The sequence below is a fragment of the Danio aesculapii genome, chromosome 13, assembly GCF_903798145.1.
Source record: "Danio aesculapii chromosome 13, fDanAes4.1, whole genome shotgun sequence".
NCBI lineage: Eukaryota > Metazoa > Chordata > Actinopteri > Cypriniformes > Danionidae > Danio > Danio aesculapii.
The window spans coordinates 43,048,002-43,073,050 of record NC_079447.1 but is presented as its reverse complement, the minus strand read 5'-3'; the positions used below and the strand labels follow the sequence as shown (position 1 = coordinate 43,073,050).

The window sequence follows — 25,049 nt, the reverse complement described above, 5'->3', positions numbered from 1 at the left end:
GTTGATGTATGTATCCAGAGATTCACAATTCAATAAGTTAATAATTTATCCATTGTTTCTTTCTTTTTCCTGTTGGGTCCATCAGTGACAAATATAGACTATTACAATGTTTTTTCAGCTTTTTCAATTAAAGCTTTGTCTACAAATTGACTTTAAAAGTGCAGTATGTAAGTTTGACACCCAGTGATTAAACTACGTATTACATTCCTGGATCAAAACAAACGCAAGCGCAGGTTGCCAGATTGACCAACAGGAGCGAGTCTGACGATTGAGCCTAAAGGTTTATTTAAGGCTGATTTAAATTGTGTTCTAAATAAAAGCAACAGTACATGATAGAAGGAATATTTTCCATTTTAAAAAGAGTTTTTGTTCTAACCAAAACCTCGAATTGATATATTAGAAACGGCTTCTATTTCTTGCAGCTGAACAACAGAAAACTGACAATGATCACCTCAGGTACACCTCATGTGCTTTATTCAGCGTTAAATGCTAACAATGTGAGTTTAAATACCATTTTACATGACACTGATTGCCATACTACTGAAAACAGCAGCAGATAGTTCACCTCAGATCTTGAAAATAAAATAAACCGTTTAAAATTGCACTTTAGAACTCTGAAATTATGCAAACCAACACATATCAGTGATTCTGCATGTGCCTTTAATAATGTTTTAAATAATGCAATTAAATAAATTAAATTAAATAATGTATTAAAGAGGTTTAATATGTATTAAGTGGATTATAAACCCTACCATTTCATGAGTGAGTGCATATTCTGTGCTTCTGAAAAGCTGTATTTAAATTTCTGACGTGTTTAGTCTGGGGCAAAGAGCCAAATTTTATCGCTGCAAGTCTAGTCATGTAGTGTGTTTTGACACCGGGTTACAATGTAACCTGCTCACCTAATGTTTACGCTTGTAAAATGTATATTATTTGCTAATTAATAACCTCACATGGAACTCTGAATCTGTGTCTCATTTCGGATTGCATTTTGGTCATGGACGCATGTTTTCAGAGCCTTTCTAAATAAATGAAATATGTGGTTTTCCACCAAGGCAACCCGGGGTGCTGAAGTAAAGTTTCATAAACTAATTTCGAGAGGAGCATGTGATATGATTGAGCACGACTGGTTGCTCATTTGTAATCAGTAATAATCCGAGTGATCCAAACTTACAATAAATGGATCGTTTTTTCCTACTGCTCTACCTTTTTTTTTTTTAAAGAATACCCCCTTCCACACCATCTCCTCCCTTTCCTCCCTTTTCTAAGGGGAGCTCTCAAGACCTACCTGATCTCGGATACCCTTATATACTTATTGACCGGGTGGGAGCCTTGGGCTCAAGTATCTCCGAGCTCAGGGTTCTCTCCCAGGACAGCATGCCAAACCTGCTATTAACGCTAAGCATATCTAAGCGGGAACTCTTGAAATATAATAGGCTAAACTGGCATTGGGTGGGTTAAAAAGATCCAAAACAAACACAGCGTTCTGGCACGGAATGTCCATTTTCAAAGCAGAATAACTGACATCAGCAATGTTTTTCAGATAAACAAAAATGTTTACTTGGCATGTTTCTCAAATATCTGCAAACATATTATGGTATTTTTATGCTTTCGAAGCAAAAACGTACATAAAGCACCTTTAAATTGAAGGGCAGAAATCGAAAGACAGAAATTTGATTTCATTAAAAAAATGTAATTCTGCATTTCAAAGATGAACGAAAGTTTTGTGAAATCAGATTAATATGAGTCAGTCATTTTAATTTTTCCGGTAAAGTATCTGTTAAAAAATAGCTTTTTTTAATGTTTGTCTTGATTTGATTATTCATTTTTAGAGTTCTAACATTCACAAATTAAAGGAATTCCTTAAAAATAACACTGTACTTGAACAATCTTTTGCTTTTCAGTAATTTTAATCTAAGAAAAAAATACCTGTCAGCGCATTCTGTTCTAGTATGGAAGCTTCAGGCACTTGCGACTGGATCAGTGCTGGTGGCTGGAAAGGAACGTGATGCTTTTGTATACAGCTGAATAATGCATCCTGCAGACCCTCCTGGTGCAAAAGTAGGTTGAAAAGATGGGCAGATGTGATGCTATCAAATGGTTTGTTGCTGATGCTGAGGTCCAGAGCAACCTGTAGCAAAGACTGAAGCTTTTCTGGCACCTACAACGATAAGGAAAAATATTAATATTTAAAATAGCTTGCCACACTATAGAGAATCAATTGAAATTGCAAGATCTACATAGTTTTTCAGTATTATTAAAAAAAAATCGAACTAACCCTAGAAAGCTTTTTACAGGGATATTATTACTTTTTGTATTAAGAACGGCTTAAAAACACATGGAAGTTAAACCAGCTGTGGGAACATGAAAAGCTCCTCCCTCACTCAAACAGAAATTCTCTATCAGTCTGTTCTGGAGTTATTATATATCCTGGAGCATCCTCTGTTGAACACTCTATCAGTGACTAAGCTGATTCCAGCTGCGAAGGGCCGTAATAGCTGAAGGTTGATTAATCCTGCTTTGACTGAACTCTTGCTAATTCTAATTTACTAGATCCTTATGATCTGAGTGATCTGTTATGTTTGTATTTAGTGAGCATTTCTGTAATGTATTGAGGTCCTAGGCCATTTAGTAATTTATAGACAAGTAATAATACTTTAAAATCTATTCAGAATGTACAGTATGTCACAGAAGCGAGTACACAACCTCATATTTTGTAAATATTCAATCATAACTTTTCACGAGGAGTAAAACCTGAGAAATGACACTTTGTGATAAAGTAGTGAGTACACAGCTTCTATAACAGTGTAAAGTTGCTGTCTCCTCAAAATAACTCAACACACAGCCATTAATGTCAAAATCGCTGGCAACAAAAAAAAGTGAGTACACCCCTAAGTGAAAATATCCAAAATGGGCCCGATTAGCCATGTTCCCTTCCTGGTGTCATGTGACTTGTTAGTGTTACAAGAGCTGTGTCCCAAATAGAATAGAGGAACTATGACGTTAATTTGTATGCAAAAATCCGAAAGCGAGTTAGCAGTTCCGGTTCCCTCGTCCCAAAGTCAATGAGTTTTTTCAATGGAATTTCAGTTAAATCGCTTAAATAAGGTTCGTGGCAAAGACAAACTCAAGATACTCTCATGTTTTACTCTACAACATAAAATACATCTGTTACATCACACTCTTGATATTTTAAATCGGTTATGCTTCTTTAAAAAGACGGTTGCTATCAAGTTGCTAAATGGGACTACAGGCGATGTCGGAGACATTATACGTCATCGAGCTGAACTGGTCTGGAATGCAGCCCGTTTGCGTTGGGCATTTGGACTTGCCTGTGATTTTTCATAAGCAGTATTTTATATTTTGCAGTATTTTTCTAATTGGGAATTTATATTGTGTGTAGATAATGATAACTTGTAAAAACTGTCAGGATAATGATAACTTGTAAAAACTGTCAGGACAGATTATTTTGTTGATGCTTTATTTTAATTAAACGATATTATGAAGATACTGCTTACCAGTGCAGCCTGTCTCTTTCCTACTCTCAGAAATGCAAATGTGTGAATAAATGTGTAAAAATACATAAATGTTAACTGTCATTTGTCAGTTGATTTTTTTTGTCATTTTTCTTTTTCTTCATCTGAACACATTTAACTCTGTCATAACTGCAATATTTAAACTTCTCAAAATGCATAGCATATGTGACTGTATGGGCTGCTTTTCACAGTAATTTGTGACAAAAAGAATATTGAATGTTGTTCTCTATCATGATGGAACTTGCAGGCATGTAGACCTGTCCCTCACACCTCATTTCTGTCGTCTGTTACTAAGGTAAGCAGGCTGTGTGCACACGAGCAATACACTTATTTAAATATGTCTGATGATAATACTATGAAGGCACATTTATGCACTTTTAAAACTTTTACAACCGTAAAGCAAAACAAAATGCATTTCCCACGTAAAAAAAACTATCTAAAAGGCACGTAGATCTATGTGTTTTTGCATATTTATTTGTTTATAGTTTATAGCGTGGATTATAATATAATAAACCGGAAGAGTAAATCTTTGTCATCGACCATATTTTTAAAAATAAGTTGTCTGTAACAGGGTGGTGCTGACGTCACGAAGGCTCAGTAGTCCGTTTATAGCCTAATGTTAGCTTTTAAGTTCTCGTGTTTGCATTTGATATCCAAAAGTGCTAAAAGTTGTATTTTCGTGTTAGGATTATCCGACTGGACAAAGCTTGTAAGTGTAATGAACTGTGTTTAAACACAAAGCTTATTATTTGCAAACTTCGAAAAGCCTATGGAAAAATCCTATAGGGATTTTATTGAGGGAACCGGTTTTATGCTAGCAGCCGATTAGCGCACAAGGTGACGCCATAGTTAATAATAATATATATATATATATATATATATATATATATATATATATATATATATATATATATATATATATATATATATATATATATATATATATATATATATATATATTTACACAAATATTTGTACATATATATACACATGCATATATATATATATATATATATATATATATATATACTTTATATTTATACACATTATATATATATATATATATATATATATATATATATATATACACACATACATACATACATATATATAAATATATATATATAATTATTAGTCCCCCTTTGAATTTTTTTTTGTTTGAATTTTTCCCAAAGGATGTTGAACAGAGCAAGGAAATTTTCACAGTATGTAATACAATGTATGTAGTACCTTACAATGTTGGATTAAAATAATTTATTTCCTCAACATTCTACACACAATACCCCATAATGACAATGTGAACAAAGATTTTTTGAAATTGTCGCAAATTTATTAAAAATTAAAAAACCTGAAAAATCACAAGTACATAAGTATTCACAGCCTTTGTCGTGAAGCTCTAAATTGAGCTCAGGTACATTCTGTTTCCACTGATCATTCTTGAAATGTTTCAGCAGCTTAATTGGAGTTCACCTGTGGTAAATTCAGTTGATTGGACATAATTTGAAAAGGCATACACCTGTCTATATAAGGTCAAAGGGTTGACAGTGCATGTCAAAGCACAAACCAAGCATGAAGACAAAGGAATTGTCTTTAGACCTCTGAGACAGGATTGTGTCGAGGCACACGGCTAGGGTGGGGACGCTTACAGAAAAATTTCTGCTGCTCTGAAAGTTCCAATGAGCACCGTGGCCTCCATCATCCGTAAGTGGAAGATGTTTGGAACCACCAGGACTCTTACTAGAGCAGGCCGGTCATCTAAGCTGAGTGATGGGGTAAAAGGTAAAAGGGCTTTAGTCAGGGAGGTGATCAGTAACCCGATGGTCACTCTGTCTGAGCTCCAGCATTCTTTTGTGGAGAGAGGAGAACCTTACAGAAGGACAACCATCTGTGCAGCAATCCACCAATCAGGCCTGTATGGTAGAGTGGCCAGACAGAAGCCACTACCCACCTGGAATTTGCCAAAAGGTATCTGAAGGACTCTCAGACCATAAGAAACAAAATTCTGTGGTCTGATGAGACTAAAATTGAACTTTTTGGAGTGAATTCCAGGGGTTAAGTTTGGAGAGAAAACCAGGCACCGCTCATCACCAGGCTAATACTATCCCTACAGGGAAGCATGATGGTGGCAGCATCATGCTGTGGGGATGTTTCTCAGCAGCAGCCAGAGCCCAGACCTAAATCCTATTGAATATCTCTGGAGAGATCTGAAAATATCTGTACACTGTCGCTTCCCATCCAACCTGATAGAGCTTGAGAGGTACTGCAAAGAGGAATAGGCAAAAATTCCTAAAGACATGTGTGCAAGCTTGTGGCATCATATTCAAAAAGACTTGAGGCTGTAATTTCTGCTAAAGGTGCATCAAAAAAGTATTGAGCAAAGACTGTGAATACTTATGTACTTGTGATTTTTTAGGTTTTTTATTTTTAATAAATTTGCAACAATTAAAAAACAACAACCTTTTTTTTACATTGTCATTATGGAGTATTGTGTGTAGAGTTTTGAGGAAATAAATGAATTTAATCCATTTTGGAATAAGGCTGTAACATAAAATAATTTGGAAAAAGTGAAGCGCTATGAATACTTTCCGGATGCACTGTGTGCTAGCAGTCACATTTGGTCTCTATATTTTAGTATAATATTAATAGTTTATAAGACAAACACATTCTGTTACACTTTTTCTGCAGTAGCCTAAATAAATCTTACAAATAGATGAATAATAATAAACATTGCTTTTTAGAAAATTATAAAAACAGCTTTTTTTACTTTGCAAGAGGCTTAAAAACTGTATTAAGTTTAATCCCAAACACAGTTAACTCATTTATGTGAATGTGTTAATGATAAATCATAAACATTAGCCTCAACTGCATTTTGCAACTTAAAAAGGCTATTTTCAACTTGCAGGGAGCACAATAAACCAAGAAAGATCCTGACTTCTGAAGGAAAAGGCAAACATGTTAATTTTTCTCCAGAAGAATAGTTAAAAAGCGTCTACCTGCATGCTCTAACTCTGTTCCTTTAAACCATTGTACATACCTTTACAGTTTTTTTATTTGTTTTATAATTATTAGTTTCATTTTAGTTTACATTTAAAAAGTAACAATAAAATAAAGAGTTGTTAATTCTGTTTAATTTGTTGTTTTGTTTTTTTTTTAAATAAAAAAAAAAACACTACAAAAGGTACAAATAAGAGTACCGTTAAAGTACCGAACCAATAAGTGGTTTTGATTAAATCAGTAACACCATTAAAGCGTTAATGATACCCATCCCTAGTGCTCAGTGTAAATGCATGCTAACTGCCTGACTACAATGCCTGGGTTCGGCTCACGTATCTACAGCATGCATACACTTGTTGTCTATATTTTTTTTTTTTCTGTGAATAACCAACCAACAAAACTTAGATCAGAATAATTAGGGGCAGCCCTGTGTGTTTTGCTGTATGTAAATATATGTATAATACATGTAATATATAATAATGTATGTATGTATGTATGTATGTAGGTACATATAAGTTGTAAGTTATCATTATATTTGAAAATGACCCAATCCTAGTCTCAGACTCTTGTTCACACTTACCTGGAGTTGCACTGCTGATGGGGGCAATTTCTTTAAGAGGTTGCACGCAAGCTGTTTGACTTCAGGAAAGTTGCTTGCAAGACAGAACAGCACACCTTGGGCATGAGATGCACTTACAGACTCTCCAAGCGCAAACCCACCCGTACCTGAAAGAGAGGTTGAACAAATTCATTTCTTAAATTTGGTTTATAAAACAGTATGATGTCACAAGTGTATAAAAAGAACAACAACTATGCAGTGTCTTAATCATTTGTATCATGTCTCCAAAGTAATGCAAATTGTAAGTTTACAGCTCGGCTGTGTCTTTTTTCTAACAAATGGCTGGATAATACTTTCAGGCAAGACCTGGAAACAAGATTATTCAACTAAACTTGTCAGGGCAGTTTTTGTTTCTACTAATAATATGGCCCACTAAATTGTGCATTTAACTGAATGAAAGGCTGCACTAGTTCGGATTTTTTGATGAACAACACAGCAATAGCGAGTTCTCAGAGGATTCTGCTTTGAAGCAACCCAAAAATTCTCCTGGTCTATTTCTTCTTCAGTTCACAGTTTTGGTGCCGTTACATCCAGATCGAGACTGAAATCACTCCAGATGCAATCTTTCCAGCTCAACTGCCATTTGAAGTCAAACAGCGGCGGTCACATATTCTCAACAATTTGCAGACCCAGATGGATGTTGCATCTACCTGAATCCACCAAGCTCAAAACATCAATGGACATTTTAAAAATTTTAGTACGGATGGGGAGTGAAATTCCAGTATTGTGACAACACTAGTCAAGACATAAATGCAAAATTTTAATCTATGGGCCACTCTAGTTCCTTTATATTTTCTTTCTTTATTTAAATGCACTCTGCCTGGGTTCAAGCTTATATGTAAGAAAAAGAAATTGATACATTTGATTTCTCAATTTTAAGAAATAAATTAGCACATTGGTAAAGGGTAGTTTCTTTGACCAGAGATCAATAGCTAAATTGAAAGAGTTTCAACCCCTCTTCCTTTAAAGACGGTTTCTTCTGAGGTAACCTGACAAGCTGCATCACGAGAATGCAAGTCCATTCTCGACACAGAAACCATGGCCATGACCTTTGCCTCATTGCCTGCCCCTTTACTGATTTATATTCGAAACAGGACTACATAATGAAATTAATCTGTTCTTCAGGTGCAAACGACATCACTTTATGTTTGATGTTAAAAACAAAATCTAGTAGAATTATTTTAAAATAAGCAATTACAAATAAATGAACATTGTCTGCCTGCATTCAATATTTTATTTTTGCCAGAGAAGTTTTTCGCCCCGTTCACACGGCATCAATGCTTCCCATTCACTTTAAATGGGTGATGTCAGGTGTTGCCGAACTGCATCATGGATCCGTCTGCGCCGGTTCAGTGGTGTTGCTCGCTGCAGAAGTTGGGACTTTCTCAACTTTTCAAGCACCAATCAGATCGCTGTATGCAAATACACCAAGTCAGCTGACGCTAAATCCCCGGGTAAGTCGGGCGTTAAAAGTAGTCTGAAATGCATTATTTTATTTAACTGCTTTAACAGAAAGTTTGTTGCAGTGGCATTTTATTTCAAGATGTACACTGGTAAATTTTTTTTCCCAAGCCATGTTTATAGTTTTAGTCCTAATGGAAATCATCCCAAAAGGGCACATAGTTTACCCCTTTTTCCAGATTTAATACAAGTCTTTTGTATCTCCAGAATGTGTCTGCATTTTCAGCTCAAAACACATCAGATTATTTATTATAAATTTCAGAAGTTTATATTTTATACCTCTGAAAAGCAGGTAGCGGTTTTTGTTAACTGTGCCTTTAAGGCTAGTCCTTCACGCCCACCATTCCCACGTGCCTGTCAGCGTTCCTTAATCTGCTCCCTTGGCTGCCTCAGACAACTGACAGACATAAAGGCATATTTGATGCATTTGTTGTGGAGTTGCAACGATGAGTCACAAACAATTTGAATACAAAGTTCACGCGCACACAGACACACACACACAGCGCGGACACGCACACACACACAGACAGCACGCCCATTTAGCTTTACACTATTTTTGCATGCAAATGTGACAGGATACAGGTTAATATCCACTGCTGTATGAATATCTGTTATGTTAATGTAATGTTGTTAATGTAATTAGCATTTTATAATCCTGATGGATGGATGGACAAAAAAGTTGTTTTGTTTTTTAAACCAGCCCATGCTTAAGTTTGTAGGATTAAGTTTGTACTTATTTGTGAAATATGATTTATTTTTGTAAATACACATTTATTTGTTAACACCGAATGATAATCTACTTCTGAATTGTGCAGAGAAAACAAATGAAAACTCAGTATCAGGTTATTGTTTAAAATTCCTTAGGAAAGTCTGTGTAATACCTGTGTTAAAAGTGAAATGTTCAGCGATTATCCCCAGCAAGTGCAAAGCCATCAGACATCTGGAGAATGAGGCTCCTGGGTGAAACACTTGGAACAGCGTCTCACAGAACCAATGCAGGAACTCCTGATGAAAAATAAACTAATCTTTATATTTAACATATTTATTTAATTATCTTTTTTTTTTAGAGTTACTAGGCTTTGCAACAAGTAAGGAGCACTATGAGAATAAATGATATATGACTGCAGCCTTTGGTCTATCTGCAATATTAACATTTTACTATAGCTACTAGCATGTTTTATCTTTTTTATGTGATTAATTAGACAAGTCTCCCTCAAATATTACCCATCCAAATATCACTAAAAGAACCCCCATTTATCTTATTTGAACAAATTTGTCATATGTGTCTCTTGTACTCAACAAATCACTCATCTAGGGGGCTTTATCTTTCTGTTCCTTAGCATTTCATGTTTAGATAAGAACTTCAAATTTAGCATATTTCGTTACATTTTTCATACTCCTTAGACACAATATCATAGGTTTAAAATGCAAGAATGAGCAAAATCGTTTGTGCAGATAAAAAAAAATCATGATCGTTGAAATAATGGTCTATGACAGGGGTTCTCAACCTTTTTCAGTGCGGGGCCCACATCTTTCTCCAATCAATTTTTGAAGACTCACCTGTGTCATGCCTGTCATTTTCTCTAAAATGTTTGTATGAAATGCTCATTTAAACCTTTATTTATTAACAAATAATATATTATACATTTGTTGTGTCTTCTATGACTTTCTATTATCAGAATTTTATAAAAAATATAATTTTATTTAAATGTAATTATATTAAACTAAAACTAAATAGTAAAACTATATATATATATATATATATATATATATATATATATATATATATATATATATATATATATATATATATCTTTTATTTATTTTTGTGTATTTTTATTAATTAAACACAAAGATTAAAAGAGAACCATAGGTCAACAGGGAAATTGCAAAAGACCAGCTTCTGCTTTAAACTGGACTGACTGAATCTGAGATCCTCCTGTATAGGTGCGTGTCCATTATAAAACACTCACAGGACATTAATGCGGATATATTAAATAGTTCACACAAAAATACACAAAGAGATACTTTCACTCCATGCATTGTTTGTTAACGAACAGACTAGTTGCAGACGTGATCATGAGGCTGTTTTTGAGCCGAGTTTGAAGTAATCAATGAGAGAACAGCAGAAAGTGCATTACTTCAATCATTTTAATATAGCATATTAATAATGAAATCCAAAAATTATAGTAAAATTTTCAAGTTCATTTTAAGCCATCTCGCGGCCCAGCTGCAGTATCGCTGCAGCCCACCGGTTGAGAACCCATGGTCTATGCAATTTAACTGATTGTTTAGGTTATACCACAGCTCTACCTTGTATATGCTGAGGATCTCCTGATCTGTGTCATTCTCATGTTGGTCTAGTCTCTTTTGCAGCAGCTGAGCACTATCTTTCACCCTACACAAGAGCTGAAAACACAACAAAACAGATGTAAGCCAATTAGAACACACTTATTAACCCACTGGACAATCAAACTTTTATGCAACATGAGTTCCAACCTTCTTTAACAGACTGACTGTCTGCTGTCTGATTCCGGGTGACTGACTATTCAGATTAAATGGCAGGAAGTGGCGAATCAAATCCATTTCATCTTTGGACACCGTTTCTGTGCTGCGATGTGTCTCACACAACAACCCCAAGGCATCCATTCTCACCTGAATTAATAAAACAACAACACCATCTAAAACCATAACAATTACACACACCTTGGCAGGTCAGACATGTTTTAAAGAATACAAAAATGCAATATTGTTTACCTGATCATGTTTGTGCACCAGAGCCTGTTGCATTAGTGGGATTGGCACTAGGCAACCCCACAACTTCTCATCCACAAGCTTAAGAACACCCTGAGAACGAGCAGCACGCAGACACGTCATCAGAGCCCCCAATGCACCCCTATTACCAGTCACCTCTAAAAAAAAAAACAACAACCACATTTAACACTTACAAAAACATCTCCAATATACATGTTTACTATTGCCATATGGTAATTTCTACTATAGCAAACTTTATAAATACACTTGCTGAGAGCAGTTTGAATTTGAAATTACTGAAATAAAAACATATGTTTATTTTGCTAGATCACATTAAGTGAATAATTAATCTGCTGTATTTAATCCACAGTGAAAAAAACAATAGTAAAAAATAAATTAATTTTAAAAAAGTTTATGTAATCTTCAGTCCAAGTCTGACCATGTACTTTCATACTCCAGGACACCAGGCAGTACATTAAACTTTATTATTAATGTTATTTAAATAGACTGTCACAGATTATGATTGTTCAGCGACAAATCTGTTTGACATCTTTTCTTAAAATGTATTTCCTAGACCTTAATTATTATCTATTGTCTCTTTCACTGTAGCTTTAAATGTCACACACATAAACTACTGGACTGTTTTATGATTAAATTAAGCACATATTGATTTCATTCATTTTTAAAAATATTTTTTACATGATTGTTCAGACATCCCGATTCAAAGCTCAAGACACATGTCTCCTCATCACCAAAAGCATTTGTATGTAAAAAAAAATACCTTTAACTTTATATACAGTTGAAGTCAGAATTATTAGCCCCCCTTTGATTTTTTTTTTTTTCTTTTTTAAATATTTCCCAAATGATGTTTTCACAGTATGTCTGATAATATTTTTTTTCTTCTGGAGAAAGTCGTATTTGTTTTATTTCGGCCAGGTTAAAAGCATTTTTAATTTTTTTTTATGCATTTGAAGGTCAAAATTATTAGCCCCGTTAAGCTATTTTTTTTCAGTAAAACAAAAGTTACAATGCAGACTAAAAGGCTCTTACTTTCCGTGCAAGATGGCATCTCCTGCAGGGTCTGTACCATGTGGCTAAGGCTGCTGGGGTTACAGCGTAGAAGTTTGGGGAGGAAGTAGTCAAGTATATAAGTGGTTTGATCCAACTGGGCTGTGCACAGCACCTGCAGAAGAGGTGTCACCCAAACCTCATGCCACCTGTCCATCCATCCATGCCCATTTTTAAACCGCATACACAGCTGGGCCTTATGGCTGACAAGTAGCTTCTCCAGAAGATCACTGGCATATGGTGCCAATGTTTGATCCCCCATCAGTCCCAGCAATCTGGACGGCAGTCCACCATCAAGCTTGAGTAAATATTCTGCACCTATATGTTCCACTAGGCAGGCCAGTGTACCATATTTCCCTTTCATATGCCACTCTAAAGCTAGAAGGTCCTGGGTGAGCTGGATGACGTAAGGGTCACTGGTGGGATCGGACTTGTGATTACTGCAATGCTGGTGAATCGTAAGAAGGTTCTGGAAAAGGGTGCGTGTTTGGTGGCGAACCCCATCCAACGGATGTTCCCAGTGGGTGTAGATGTGGTGATGAAGGCGCATGATAAGAGGGGAGCCACCAATCAGATTTAAGTGTAGGGGAGCAGGGCACGTGTCTTCCTGGACACAGTCAACTGCAGTTCCACTCCAAAGAGTCAAAACTCGAGCCACTACCATCACTGTACTGGACTCCTTGACTCTGAAGGAGAGATTCATGTCACACAGCACAATCAACTTCTTAATGGCTTAACCGTATGCTATAGTATACTATGTAAAGAAAATATAACAGATGCTACTATAGTAAAAAAAGTGTTTATACTTATGCTTTAGCTTAGTTTTTTCTTTAAATATGAAGTACTGATCAGAGGTATGGGGTATTTTTCAAAGAACTTAATACTTGCATTGTGTCAGGATTTGTTCAACAGTACTTATCAACAGTAACAGATACATTACAAAGGATTTCTATTTTTAATGAATCAATTTTGTTTTAATTTTGAAAAAGTATTATAATTTTTCCAAAAAAACATTAGTAGCACAACTGTTTTCACCATTGTTAAAGGTAATGCAAATTATCTCTGCACACCAAATCAGTACATTAAAGGTGCAGTATGTAAATTTGACACACAGTGGTTGAACTAGGTATAAAACAAACGCAAGCACAAGTTGCCAGATTGACGGAGCGAGTCTGACGATGGAGCCTAAAGGCTGATTTAAGTCATGTTCTAAATAAAAGCAACGGTACGCAATAGAATTAATATTTTCCATATTAAAAGTTTTTGTTCTAACAAACACCTGAAATGTATATTTTAGAAACGACTTCTATTTCTTGCAGCTGTACAACTGAAAACTGACATGATCACCTCAGGTACACCTTATGTGCTTTATTCAGTGTTAAATGCTAAATATGTGAGTTTGAATGCCATTTTACATTTATTGCCATACTACTGAAAGCAGCAGCAGGCAGTTCACCTCAGATCTTGAAAATAAAATAAACAGCTTGACACATATCAGTGATTCAGCATGTACATTTAATAATGTTAAAGAGGTTTAATATGCATTAATTACACTTTAAACCTTACTATTTGATGAGTGAGTGCATTTTCTGTGCTTCTGAATTGCTGTATATAAATTTCTGTCAGGCTACATTTGGTGCAAACAGCCAAATTGCTTAGCACTGCAAAACTCGCCATGTAGCGTGTTGTTAGGACACAGGGTGAAAAGAGAGACAGGAATATCGCTTAAAAGATTTGCGAATAAAGCAGCGTTTCCATCAATAAGTCAAAGAGAATAAATTCGTCACTTCCTGATTAACTGGCACCAAATATCAACAGTAAAAAAGGAATTGTGACTCTTTTCTTTATTTAATACATAACTTGCGCCTCAGAAGACGATGCCGACACGCAATGAACATGTGGTGGTGTTTGAAGGCATGAGATGCAGAGCAGACTAATTCTCTTGACAGTTCTGGAGGTAATTAATAATGTAAAAACACTAATACTGAAACAGTTAAGGCGTTTTAGAATGACCAAACCAACATTTCAGATGTTTTACAGTGTGCTTAGCCTACTGGTTTGTCCATTCACACACATTTTTATCATCACATGATCTCTTATAACAAAAATCACATGACCTTTTTTAATGCACATACTGGAATTTGTTCGATAAAAGTGTTTCCATTGTAGCTTATGGGCATTTTTTCTAACCGAATAAAAAGTTTATTCTACTCAGTACAATGTAACTGTCACGGTCACCAGCGATCCAGCCAAAGCAGATCGCTGGTATATACACTGATTGCTAATGGACTACAAATCCACCATTTCATGGACTGTACGCGGTACGATCATGCACCACACACACACAGAGCTGTTCCTGATCCTGACTGATTACACACACACACACACACACACACGCACACGCACACGCACACGCACACACACACACACACACACACACACACACACACACACACACACAGCCAGAGGATTGTCAAATACCGATTACATGGACTATTTAAGCAGCACAAACACACACACACTAGTTGCTGAGTCCTGTTTACTGCGCTAGTGACATTAAAATGCTTTTCTATTGTCTTGCTTTACCGTGTTTGGACCCTCGCCTTTTTTGTCTGTTTATTCCTGTCTGCTGCCTGCCTTCCAACCATCTGCCTGTTTATTTGACTAAGACTCTGGATTGTCAGTGTACATCTGCTTACTCCTGCTTTGACCATTGCTTTCCTGACCATTCTCTGTTTAATAAACTTACATTTGGATCCACACTTCCGTTGTCAGCGTCACATAACGTTACAGTAACCTGCTCACCTAATGTTTACACTTGCAATATTTATATTATTTGCTAATTAATAACCTCATATGGAACTCTGAATTTGCGTCTTATTTCGGAGTTTGCTACGGTTCACCAGAGTAGGCATGGAACGATAACAGTTTTCAAGGTATACCGCGGTTTTTAAAAGTCAAGGTTTCTTAAAATAACCAAAACAAAGACAGCGTTCCTGCACGGAAAACACATTTTCCAAGCAGATTATCTCACTTCAGCATTGTTTTTCAGATAAACAATGTTCACTTGGCATGTTTCTTAAATATCTGCAAACATATTATGGTATTTTTATGCTTTAGAAGAGTCAAAAACTTACATACAGCACCTTTAAATTGATTTCTGAAGAGTATTTGACAGTGAAGACTGGAGTAATAATGAAACGTTAGCTTTGTTTGCAATCACAGAAATAAACTGCATTGGAATAAAACTTAGAAAACATATAAAATATATATTACAAGTTTTACTGTACTTTTGATAAAAAAAATACATCCATGGTGGGCAACTGGGCATATGACAAGACTTTAAAAAATATTTTGAAAACGTCATACCAAATCCAAACTGTAATGTAAATAAAATAAATAAATACTGGTAGTGTACATAAAATCTAATAGAAAATTGCAGTGTATGTATGAAACGTAATTTTGCAAACATATCCAAGGTGTACAAGTGTCAACTGTTAAATTTAGTATATCTTTTGTGTAAATGTAATTGTAATCATTCAGTACCTTGTATGTAAAGATAAGAGCACATCAGGAATGAGCAGCAGAAGACTCACTGCCTGTGAACTGAGTGTCTTCCCTCTCCAGCTTAGCATTGCCAAAGCTCCATGACTAAGATACAGAGCAACAGCTGCAGGTCTGCTGCTCTCATACAGACATGCACAGCTCTTCCTCAACCACTGAGGGGTGCTGCCAGCATCTACTGAACACTGAAGGAGACCTGCAACCTAAAAACACATTTCACACTCAACCTTTTTTTTTCACGGTGCAGAATGGAATTAAATGCAACTCACAGTGAATTTTATCAAAGTTGGATAATAGCTACTTCAATAGATGAAGAATTTTCACTTACAATAAAGTAGACATTGTCTCCATTGCCCAATAAAGATCTAATAAGTAAAACAGCAGCCATCCCAGCAGTGCTCTGAACTGCCTGAACAAACTCTTCTGAATGAAAAATATATAAATATAATATCAATTGGTCAATTTTGATTTGAAGAATATAGCGTATATAGTATATAGATAGTCTTCACAATACCATCAGTTAAAACACGTGTATAGCAGTTGAGCAGTCCACTGAGAGCTTGATAGAGATCGGATTGGTCACTTGAAGCTGAAAGCACTGCAGTACTAATAGGTTCTTGGGATTGCTGAACCACTAGCATTGAGGCCTTCACCGCGGCAAGAGAGTACTGCATCAGCTGAGCCTGAGCAACGTGACAACCGACCAGAATCCTAAGTAACACATCAAACACGAAGACACAACAAAATAAATGTTACATGCAATTGGCAGGTATTCAGCAAAAACAGAACATAACATTTTATCCATGCATACAGCACAGTACAACACAATGGTGAACATTGTACCTGTTCTGCTCCACGTAGTAATTCAAAGCCTTTTGAAAGAACTGGAGAACTATAAGAAAAGTCAAAGTCTTAATTTGTAAAAAAACAAAAGCTGAGAAATCCAAAGATAAGATGACAAATGATTTGTATACTAACCTTCTGTTAACAACTGATGGACACATTTCTCACCTGTACACCAAACAGAATAATTTTACATTAATTCACTAATGCTAAGAAAAGCTGTCTGTAAGCAGGTCAAAGGAAAAACAAGGATTTCAAACATCAAATAATAACACAATCTTAAATGTAAAAACATTTTTCCCGCACAATATGTGTCCTGTTTATTTATTTTACACAAACGTTCTCAAAATACTCAATGAAATGTCATTAACAATAAGGTTACAATGTAACTGTCACGGTCACCAGCGATCCAGCCTGAGCAGATCTATACACTGATCGCTAACGGACTACAAATCCACCATTTCATGGATTACAAGCTCAAGTCATGTACCACACACACACAGCTGTTCCTGATCTTGACTGATTGCAAACACGCAGCTAGAGGATTGTCAAAGACTGATTACATGGACTATTTAAGCAGCACAGACACACACACTAGTTGCTGAGTCTTGTTTACTGCACTTGTGACATTACAATGCTTTTCTATTGTCTTGCTTTACTGTGTTTTTTACTGTGCTTTACTTGTCTTACTGTCTTACGACCATCCGCCTGCTTATTCCTGGTTTGACCATTGCATGGAAAACACATATTTAAAGCAGAATATCTGACTTTAGCATTGTTTTTTAGATAAACAATGTTCACTTGGCATGTTTCTTAAATATCTGCAAACATATTATAGTATTTTTATGCTTTAGAGTCAAAAACTTACATACAGCACTTTTAAATTGATTTCTGAAGTGAAGACAGTGAAGACTGGAGAAATAATGAAAAGTTAGCTTTGTTTGCAATCACAGAAATACTCAAAATGTCATTTATTCATTCATTCATTTTTTTTGAGGCTTAGTCCAAATTTGAACTGCCAACTTATCTAGCACGTTTTATGCAGCGGATGCCCTTCCAGCTGCAACCCATCTCTGGGAAACATCCATACACACTCATTCACACTTATACACTATGGACAATTTAGCCTACCCAATTTACCTGTACCGCATGTCTTTGGACTGTGGGGAAAAGCAGAGCACCCGGAGGAAAGCCATGCGAACACGGGGAGAACATGCAAACTCCACACAGAAACGCCAACTGACCCAGCCGAGGTTCAAACCAGCGACCTTCTTGCTGTGAGGTGACAGCACTACCTGCTGCGCCACCGCATTGCCTAAAATGTCATTTAACAATAGTTTAAAAAAAACAAACCTTTAATGCCATTCAATATTAAAAGAAATAAATTAATAGTCATATATCTAATTATAAACCAGGTTTTTCAATTCAAGTTTATTCGAACCAGGCGAGGGTGTGTAATTAAAATGCTCCAACTACTTAAAAAGCAGACAACTGTGCACAATTCACTGCATGTGAGGCTGGGCAGTCTTTGACTGATACTAAAGTACAGTAAAACCAGGAGACATTTCACTGCTAGAAAGAAAATGAAAGCGCTCTCTCTCTCACTTTGGACCCTTAAACTGCTTTCATGTTTGTAAGGTAACTTTTCCTTTCCTCTATTGTTATTAAAGTGATGCTTGTGGATCCTGACACGAGTGCCTAGAGTGAGTTTTCTACACGGCGTCTATCCTGAATTAGCTGTGATAGCTGCGCAATGTGCACTTTATTATGCGTATATAGATAGCTTTAGAGCCAATAGTAGCCCTTTCCGTTGAGCATGTGAACACAATGACCAAACATTGGGATGTAAGAACACGCTCGACAACACTCAGAAAGCACGCAGAAAAATACTTACATTAGTTTATTTGCTATAAATGCTCACGTTGTCTTCTGTAATTGTATTTGAGTTTTGATTGATACATTCAAAAAGAGTGTTTTCTTTAAGCAGGTAAAATTATAGATACGGTTCGTATATCCAACTGCTTTTGTTAAAGGACAAAATTGTATTACAATTGTATAAATATAAATATATTTAAAATTTTTAATTCAAGAATTTTTGTGCATCGTCAGTGCCCCGAATTGATGAAATGATGAGCGTCTAAGAAATTTTTCTTTTATGTTTTCTTAGAACATTTTGATGAAAAAATTCTGATTAATGTTTTTGTTTTTTGTTTAATATAAGTTATACCTATGGTTTTTAGTGGGTAAGTAAAAAATATTGTGTAATATATATATATATATATATATATATATATATATATATATATATATATATATATATATATATATATATATATATATATATATATATATATATATATATGTTTTCAAATGTTTTCCCATTTTCCTCCAAACATGGTACTTTATGTGGTAGGATAACCAAAACTATCATCACATCCTGATCATTGACTCTCAACTCAACCTTAAGGCTCGGGTTCCTTTCAGCTTCAAAATCCATGGTTTCTGTGGTGATACAGTACATTGTAGGGTCACACTTTATTTTGATGGTCCGTTTGTTGAATTTAGGTTACATTGCATCTATATGCCAACTAATTATCAATAGATTATAAGTAGACTGTTAGGTTGGGGTTAGGGTTGGGATTGGGGTTAGTGTAAGTTGGAAACTTTAATATAGTCAGTTAAATGTCTGTTGAAGGAGCTGATATTAGGCAGACAGTCTACTAATACTCAAATGGACCATCAACATAAAGTGTTACCCATTGTAGATACATGTATGTACAATAGTTCTAAATATGTTTATGAAGGAATTTGAGTGGAAAATTAATCCGCAAATGCACTTTTTTATATTCTCATATCTGATTATTGTGAATTATTGGATTTGAATCAGAATGGATCCAGCCTTGATGTTTAGAAATGTACCTTACACCCAAATGGCTTTTTAATCTTTATCTCACATGCTAACTTTCTGTATCTTAGCAGTGTGAGCCTGGAGCAGAAGGACCACCGGGACCTCCTGGCCCCCCAGGCCCACCTGGGCCTCTTGGCCTAACTGGGGCTAATGGGCCCCCGGTAAGTCGAAATCATCTGCATTAGAAAATGATTCCCCCACATGCTCTTTGTTTTTCAAATGTATTACATGGCTTTCTGAAATAGTTAGTTTAGATAATTTTATTGATGGGATTTCACAGTATTTTGGGAATAATAATTACCCTTTTACTGTAAAATTGTATTCATTATTACAGGTCATTCTATGTATTACACATACATACAGTATGTCGTATGTCACAAAAGTGAGTACACCCCTCACATTTCTGCAAATATTTATCTGTATCTTTTCATAAGACAGCCCTGCAGAAAAGTAGTCAGTATAAAGTTTGTTTAGCAGTGTAAATTTATTGTCCCCTCAAAATAACTAAAAATACAGCCAATAATAGCTGAACCCCTGGCAAACAAAGTGAGTACACCCCTAGGATAAAATTGAAATGTTAATATTTTGTGTGGCCATCATCATTTTCCAGCATGGCTTTAATTCTCTTGGGCAAGGAGTTGACCAGAGCTTTACAGGTTGCCACTGGAGTCCTCTTCCACTCCTCCATCACAACATCATGGAGGTGGTGGACATTTGATATCTTGTGCTCCTCCACCTTCCTTTTCAGGATGCCCCAGAGGTGTTCTATGGGGTTTAGGTCTGGAGACATGCTTGGCCAGTCCATCACCTTTACCCTGAGCCTCTTTAGCAAGCCAGTGGTCATCTTAAGAGTTGTGCTTGGGGTCATTATCATGCTCGAACACTGCTTTGCGGCCCAGTTTCTGGAGGGAGGGGATCATGCTCTGCATGATCATGCTTAGAATTTATGTTTACCTCAATGAAATGTAGCTCCCCAATGCCAGCAGCACTCATGCAGCCCCACATCATGACACTCCCATCACCATGTTTAACGGTAGGCAAGACACACTTGTCTTTGTGCTCCTCACCTCCTCGTCACACACGCTTGACACCATCTGAACCAAATAGGTTTATCTTGGTCTCATCAGACCACAGGACATGGTTCCAGTAATCCTGGTCCTTAGTTTGCATGTCTGCAGCAAATTGTTTGCGAGCTTTCTTGTGCATCATCTTTAGAAGAGGCTTTATTCTACAGTAGGATGACAACCATGCAGACCAATTTGATGCAGCGTGAGGCGTACGGTCTGAGTACTGACAGGCTGACCTCACATCCCTTTAATCTCTGCAGCAATGCTGGAAGGACTCATTCCTGTTTTTTAAAGACAATCTTTGGATGTGACTGAACATTCACTCAGCTTCTTTGGCCAACCATGGCGAGGCCTGTTCTGAGAAGAACCTGTCCTTTTAAAAGCGCTGAATGGTATTGCCCACTGTGCTGCAGCACAGTTTTAGAGTGTTGGCTATCTTCTTATAGCCTAGGCCATCTTTATGCAAAGCAACAATTGTGAGTTGTCTGCCATAAAGTGACATGTTGAACTTTCAGTGGCCAGGTTGAGAGAGTGGAGAGCTTTTATACCAAATTTAACTACTCTGCTATTTGGTGACTAATGAGTCACATGACACAGGGGAAAGAAAAATGACTAATTGTGCTCAATTTGTACATTTTCACTTAGGGGTGTACTCACTTTTGTTGCCAGGGGTTCAGCCATTATTGGCTGTATTTTTTTTTTTTCTTGAGGGGTCAATAAATTTACACTGCTAAACGAACTTTACACCGACTACTTTTCATTAAAGAGAAAATATATAAATATTTGCAGAAATGTGAGCGGTGTACTCACTTTTGTAACATATTGTGTGTATATAATATTAAAGGTTTCTATTTTCTAGGCCAATGTTGCTAAAAACAATACTCCCATTAGAGTCAACAATAGAGTAACAGTACAAAAAAACAGGTGGAGTGATATTACGCAGCACATGAGAATAGGTTGCTTTGAGAGGCCGCCTTGAAACCATTAAGACGTAAGATACACTGTAATACTCCATCATATAACGCAACAAATTTAGTATGATTTGATGTGTTTAACCAACAAACCAACTTTTTTCTATTTGGAGAATTACAGTTAATAATAGTCCTTATAAAAGACATAATATAATGCTACGCATCAAACAATACACTAAAAAATAAGCTGAATGCATGAAGATCATTCCATAATGATCACTACAATCTAAGCTGAGGCTTTCATTGTTTATGTAAACTATAAACATTGAAAAATAAAGTAACGCAAAAAAAACCCCATGGTACCAGATATTTTTAAAAACAGGTGCCTTAACTGAAATTAACATCACTGCAGCCACCGCATACACATCTGTTTAAAAGACACACGAGCAGCGAATATTTGAGCATGCAAGAAGAGAGAGAGAGAGAGTTTTAATTTTATTGCCATTTTAGCTTCTATGGCTATGTCAAAAAAATTTTATCAAATTAACCACGTTTTATAAATACCAATTTTCTATAATTCTAAAAATATTCTAACAATTAAAAGTGATCAACAGCAATAAATAATACACAAGGTAAAATACATAAATAATAATAATGATAATAATAATAATAATAATAATAATAATAATAATGATAATACATAAGATAAAAATCTAAAACCGTTTAAGGTTTCCTTTTGATAAAAATTGTACAATTTTAGACGGATTCACATTTAAAAATATTTCATTTAAAGTCTGTCCAGATAAAAATTGTTGTCTGATAACATAAAAAATGGGCCACTCCACAAGAATATGTTTAACAGTTTGGTTTCTGTTGCAATATAGACATTTTGGGGGTTCTTCTCCTTTGAATAAATGTTCATGTGTGAGTCTAGTGTGTCCAATGTGCCATCTTGTATAAATTATCTCATCATGTCTTGACTTAAAAAATTTATTAGATTTTCTTCCTATTTCTGGCTGAATTTCAAAAAGTTTATTTTCTGAGCACTGATCCCATTCGGTTTGCCATTTGTTGAGAATATAGCCTTTTATTAGTGGCTTTACATCCGAAGGTGGGATTTTACATATGATTGCTCATATTACATGAATGTACTCTCGCCTTGTAATACTGCGCTCACAAGATTTATCACCATACTCCTGGTGAAGGCACATTATAATGGCAAAGATTCTTGAATATTACTCCAGAATGTGAGTATAATTCTTAGCAACGCTGACCTAAAAATTTCAATCTTTTCATTTTCCGTTTGTCTCATTACACAATGTAACTACAGAATACTCTTTAGCTTTAAATAAGAAAATCATCAAAACAGTTTTTTTGAGCAAAATGCTAAAAGTGAACCTACCAGATCAAGGAATCAGCTGAATGGATATAAAAATGGTTCAAGTCAACTGTTTAATTATAAGAGTTAAATGAGCCTTTTTCAATGAAGTGGGGTGTTCCTTTAACCTGTGCTAAATATGAATGTCTAGCAAAGAAAACCTAAATAACCAAAACATGTTAAGTACTATATCTCTGATATTATGACTCAATCATATATAATGACATCACCATTCATACCGATTACAAAGCCACCCAGACAGGAAGTGATGCTATCCGTTAGGTTTGAGAAATTATCTGTGCCTGCAGAGGAGAAAGCAGCAGACAGACCCTCAGACAGACATCTAACCATTTGCTGCTGTAGCCAATCTGGACCACTACCCAATGCACTGAGGAAAGAAATGTAAGCATCATAAACAAGTAAGTATAGGTAAACAGATACTCCAGAAGTAATTACTTTTACGATAAAGTTGGTGATTTTTTGATTACATGTGAATTATAAGTTATTTTAACCTTGATACAGCTCTTTTCAATGGATTCTTAGCTGGTAGGTTGATATACAGGAATGATAGGGCATGCAGACAGGCCTCCAATAAAGGAATCGAAGGAGACTCATCCTCTTTCAGCTGCTCCAGCATGCAGCCTGCCTGCAATCAACATACAAAGTATTTGTGTTATACACTGAATTATATTGAATGTGATCACATGCTTCAGATCTATAGACGAATTACTGGTTTGTACACATTCAGAATGCGCGTGCAGCGAGTTTGCAGAAAAAAAACGGGAGCGCTAGCATTTATAGCGAGGGAATGACATCCGAATTGTTACAGAGTTTGTTGTTGTAATAGAAATAAGTTCTATTAATTATATATTGTTTACATAATGCTTTCAGCATATTATAACAGCTTGTCACCCTGTTATAAGCACAGTTATTCTTCAAAATTAACGTTAAAGTAAGCGGCGTTCGTCTGACAGGTCCATTTGCGATAGCACCCTCTCAATGGATATTGGATAACTATCTCATTGAAACGCCAAGTGATTTCACAAGAGAGAAGTTAAAGGCCCGCAAGTCTTTGGATGCCTACAATGTTGTTCTGTGTGGTCATGTGCAAGAAATAATGCTTCATGATTACCAAATTCAAAACTATGTAGTGCTAGAAACAGAGGTTCTGCCTAGCCAAAGACAAGGAAAGACGAATGAGCTATACAAGGTCTAGGTAATCATCAACAAGCAAAACAACTGCTATCTGACAGAGAACTACACCAGTTGAGCATTTTTAATTAGGTCCTCACTCCATTCAGCTCCCTTTTAGCCAAAGACATCTGCGGTTGGCATTAAAAGCAGTGTGGTGTACGGTAAAATTAGCTTTCTATTTCTGGACTTCTGAATTTTGCATCCTACCGCACAACACGATATGTTTGCTATTGGAACTGGTCTTTTTTTGAAACTGGTATGCTTGGTTGAACCCATGTGATGTCATGTCTAATGTAGGTTGGTAATTCCCCTATAGGATGAATGTAATGCAGACCAACCTTTGAGATGAGCTGGATCTGCTCGACTGGGTCAAAGGAAGACAAACTGTCCTTCAGTAGCTGAGCAAGCTCTGTAGACTTACAATCACCTTCCACAGATAGTGAATCTGAAAGCAAGCACAAAATATAAAGAAACGGAAACCATAAGCATTGTAAATAAATAAATAAATAAATAAATGGGGCAGCATGGTGGTGCATTGGGTAGCATAATCGTCTCACATCAAGATGGTCACTGGTTCGAGCCCCGGTCAGTTGGCATTACTGTGTGGAGTTTGCATGTTCTTCCCGTGTTTGCGTGGGTTTCCTCCGGGTGTTCCGGTTTCTCCCACAAGTCCAAAAATCATGTAGTATAGGTGAATTGGGTAAGCTAAATTGTCCGTAGTGTATGTGTATGAATGAGAGTGTATGGATGTT

At 36.0% G+C, this 25,049-nt stretch overlaps 1 protein-coding gene across 1 annotated transcript in view; it reads right to left on the bottom strand.

The window, feature by feature from the left end:
* The window catches only part of thada (THADA armadillo repeat containing), a 78,749-nt gene that overhangs the window by 53,095 nt on the left and 605 nt on the right, over window positions 1–25,049 (bottom strand). Inside the window, exons 3-17 of the mRNA XM_056470660.1 lie at window positions 24,636–24,742; window positions 23,616–23,749; window positions 23,343–23,491; window positions 16,975–17,007; window positions 16,840–16,888; window positions 16,511–16,707; window positions 16,325–16,419; window positions 15,979–16,199; window positions 12,415–13,118; window positions 11,368–11,522; window positions 11,110–11,265; window positions 10,924–11,019; window positions 9,492–9,615; window positions 7,111–7,256; window positions 1,930–2,161 (exon numbers count right to left, since the gene is read on the bottom strand). Coding sequence (XP_056326635.1) covers window positions 1,930–2,161; window positions 7,111–7,256; window positions 9,492–9,615; window positions 10,924–11,019; window positions 11,110–11,265; window positions 11,368–11,522; window positions 12,415–13,118; window positions 15,979–16,199; window positions 16,325–16,419; window positions 16,511–16,707; window positions 16,840–16,888; window positions 16,975–17,007; window positions 23,343–23,491; window positions 23,616–23,749; window positions 24,636–24,742 — 2,598 coding nt within the window. The remainder of the gene's footprint in view (window positions 1–1,929; window positions 2,162–7,110; window positions 7,257–9,491; window positions 9,616–10,923; window positions 11,020–11,109; window positions 11,266–11,367; window positions 11,523–12,414; window positions 13,119–15,978; window positions 16,200–16,324; window positions 16,420–16,510; window positions 16,708–16,839; window positions 16,889–16,974; window positions 17,008–23,342; window positions 23,492–23,615; window positions 23,750–24,635; window positions 24,743–25,049) is intronic.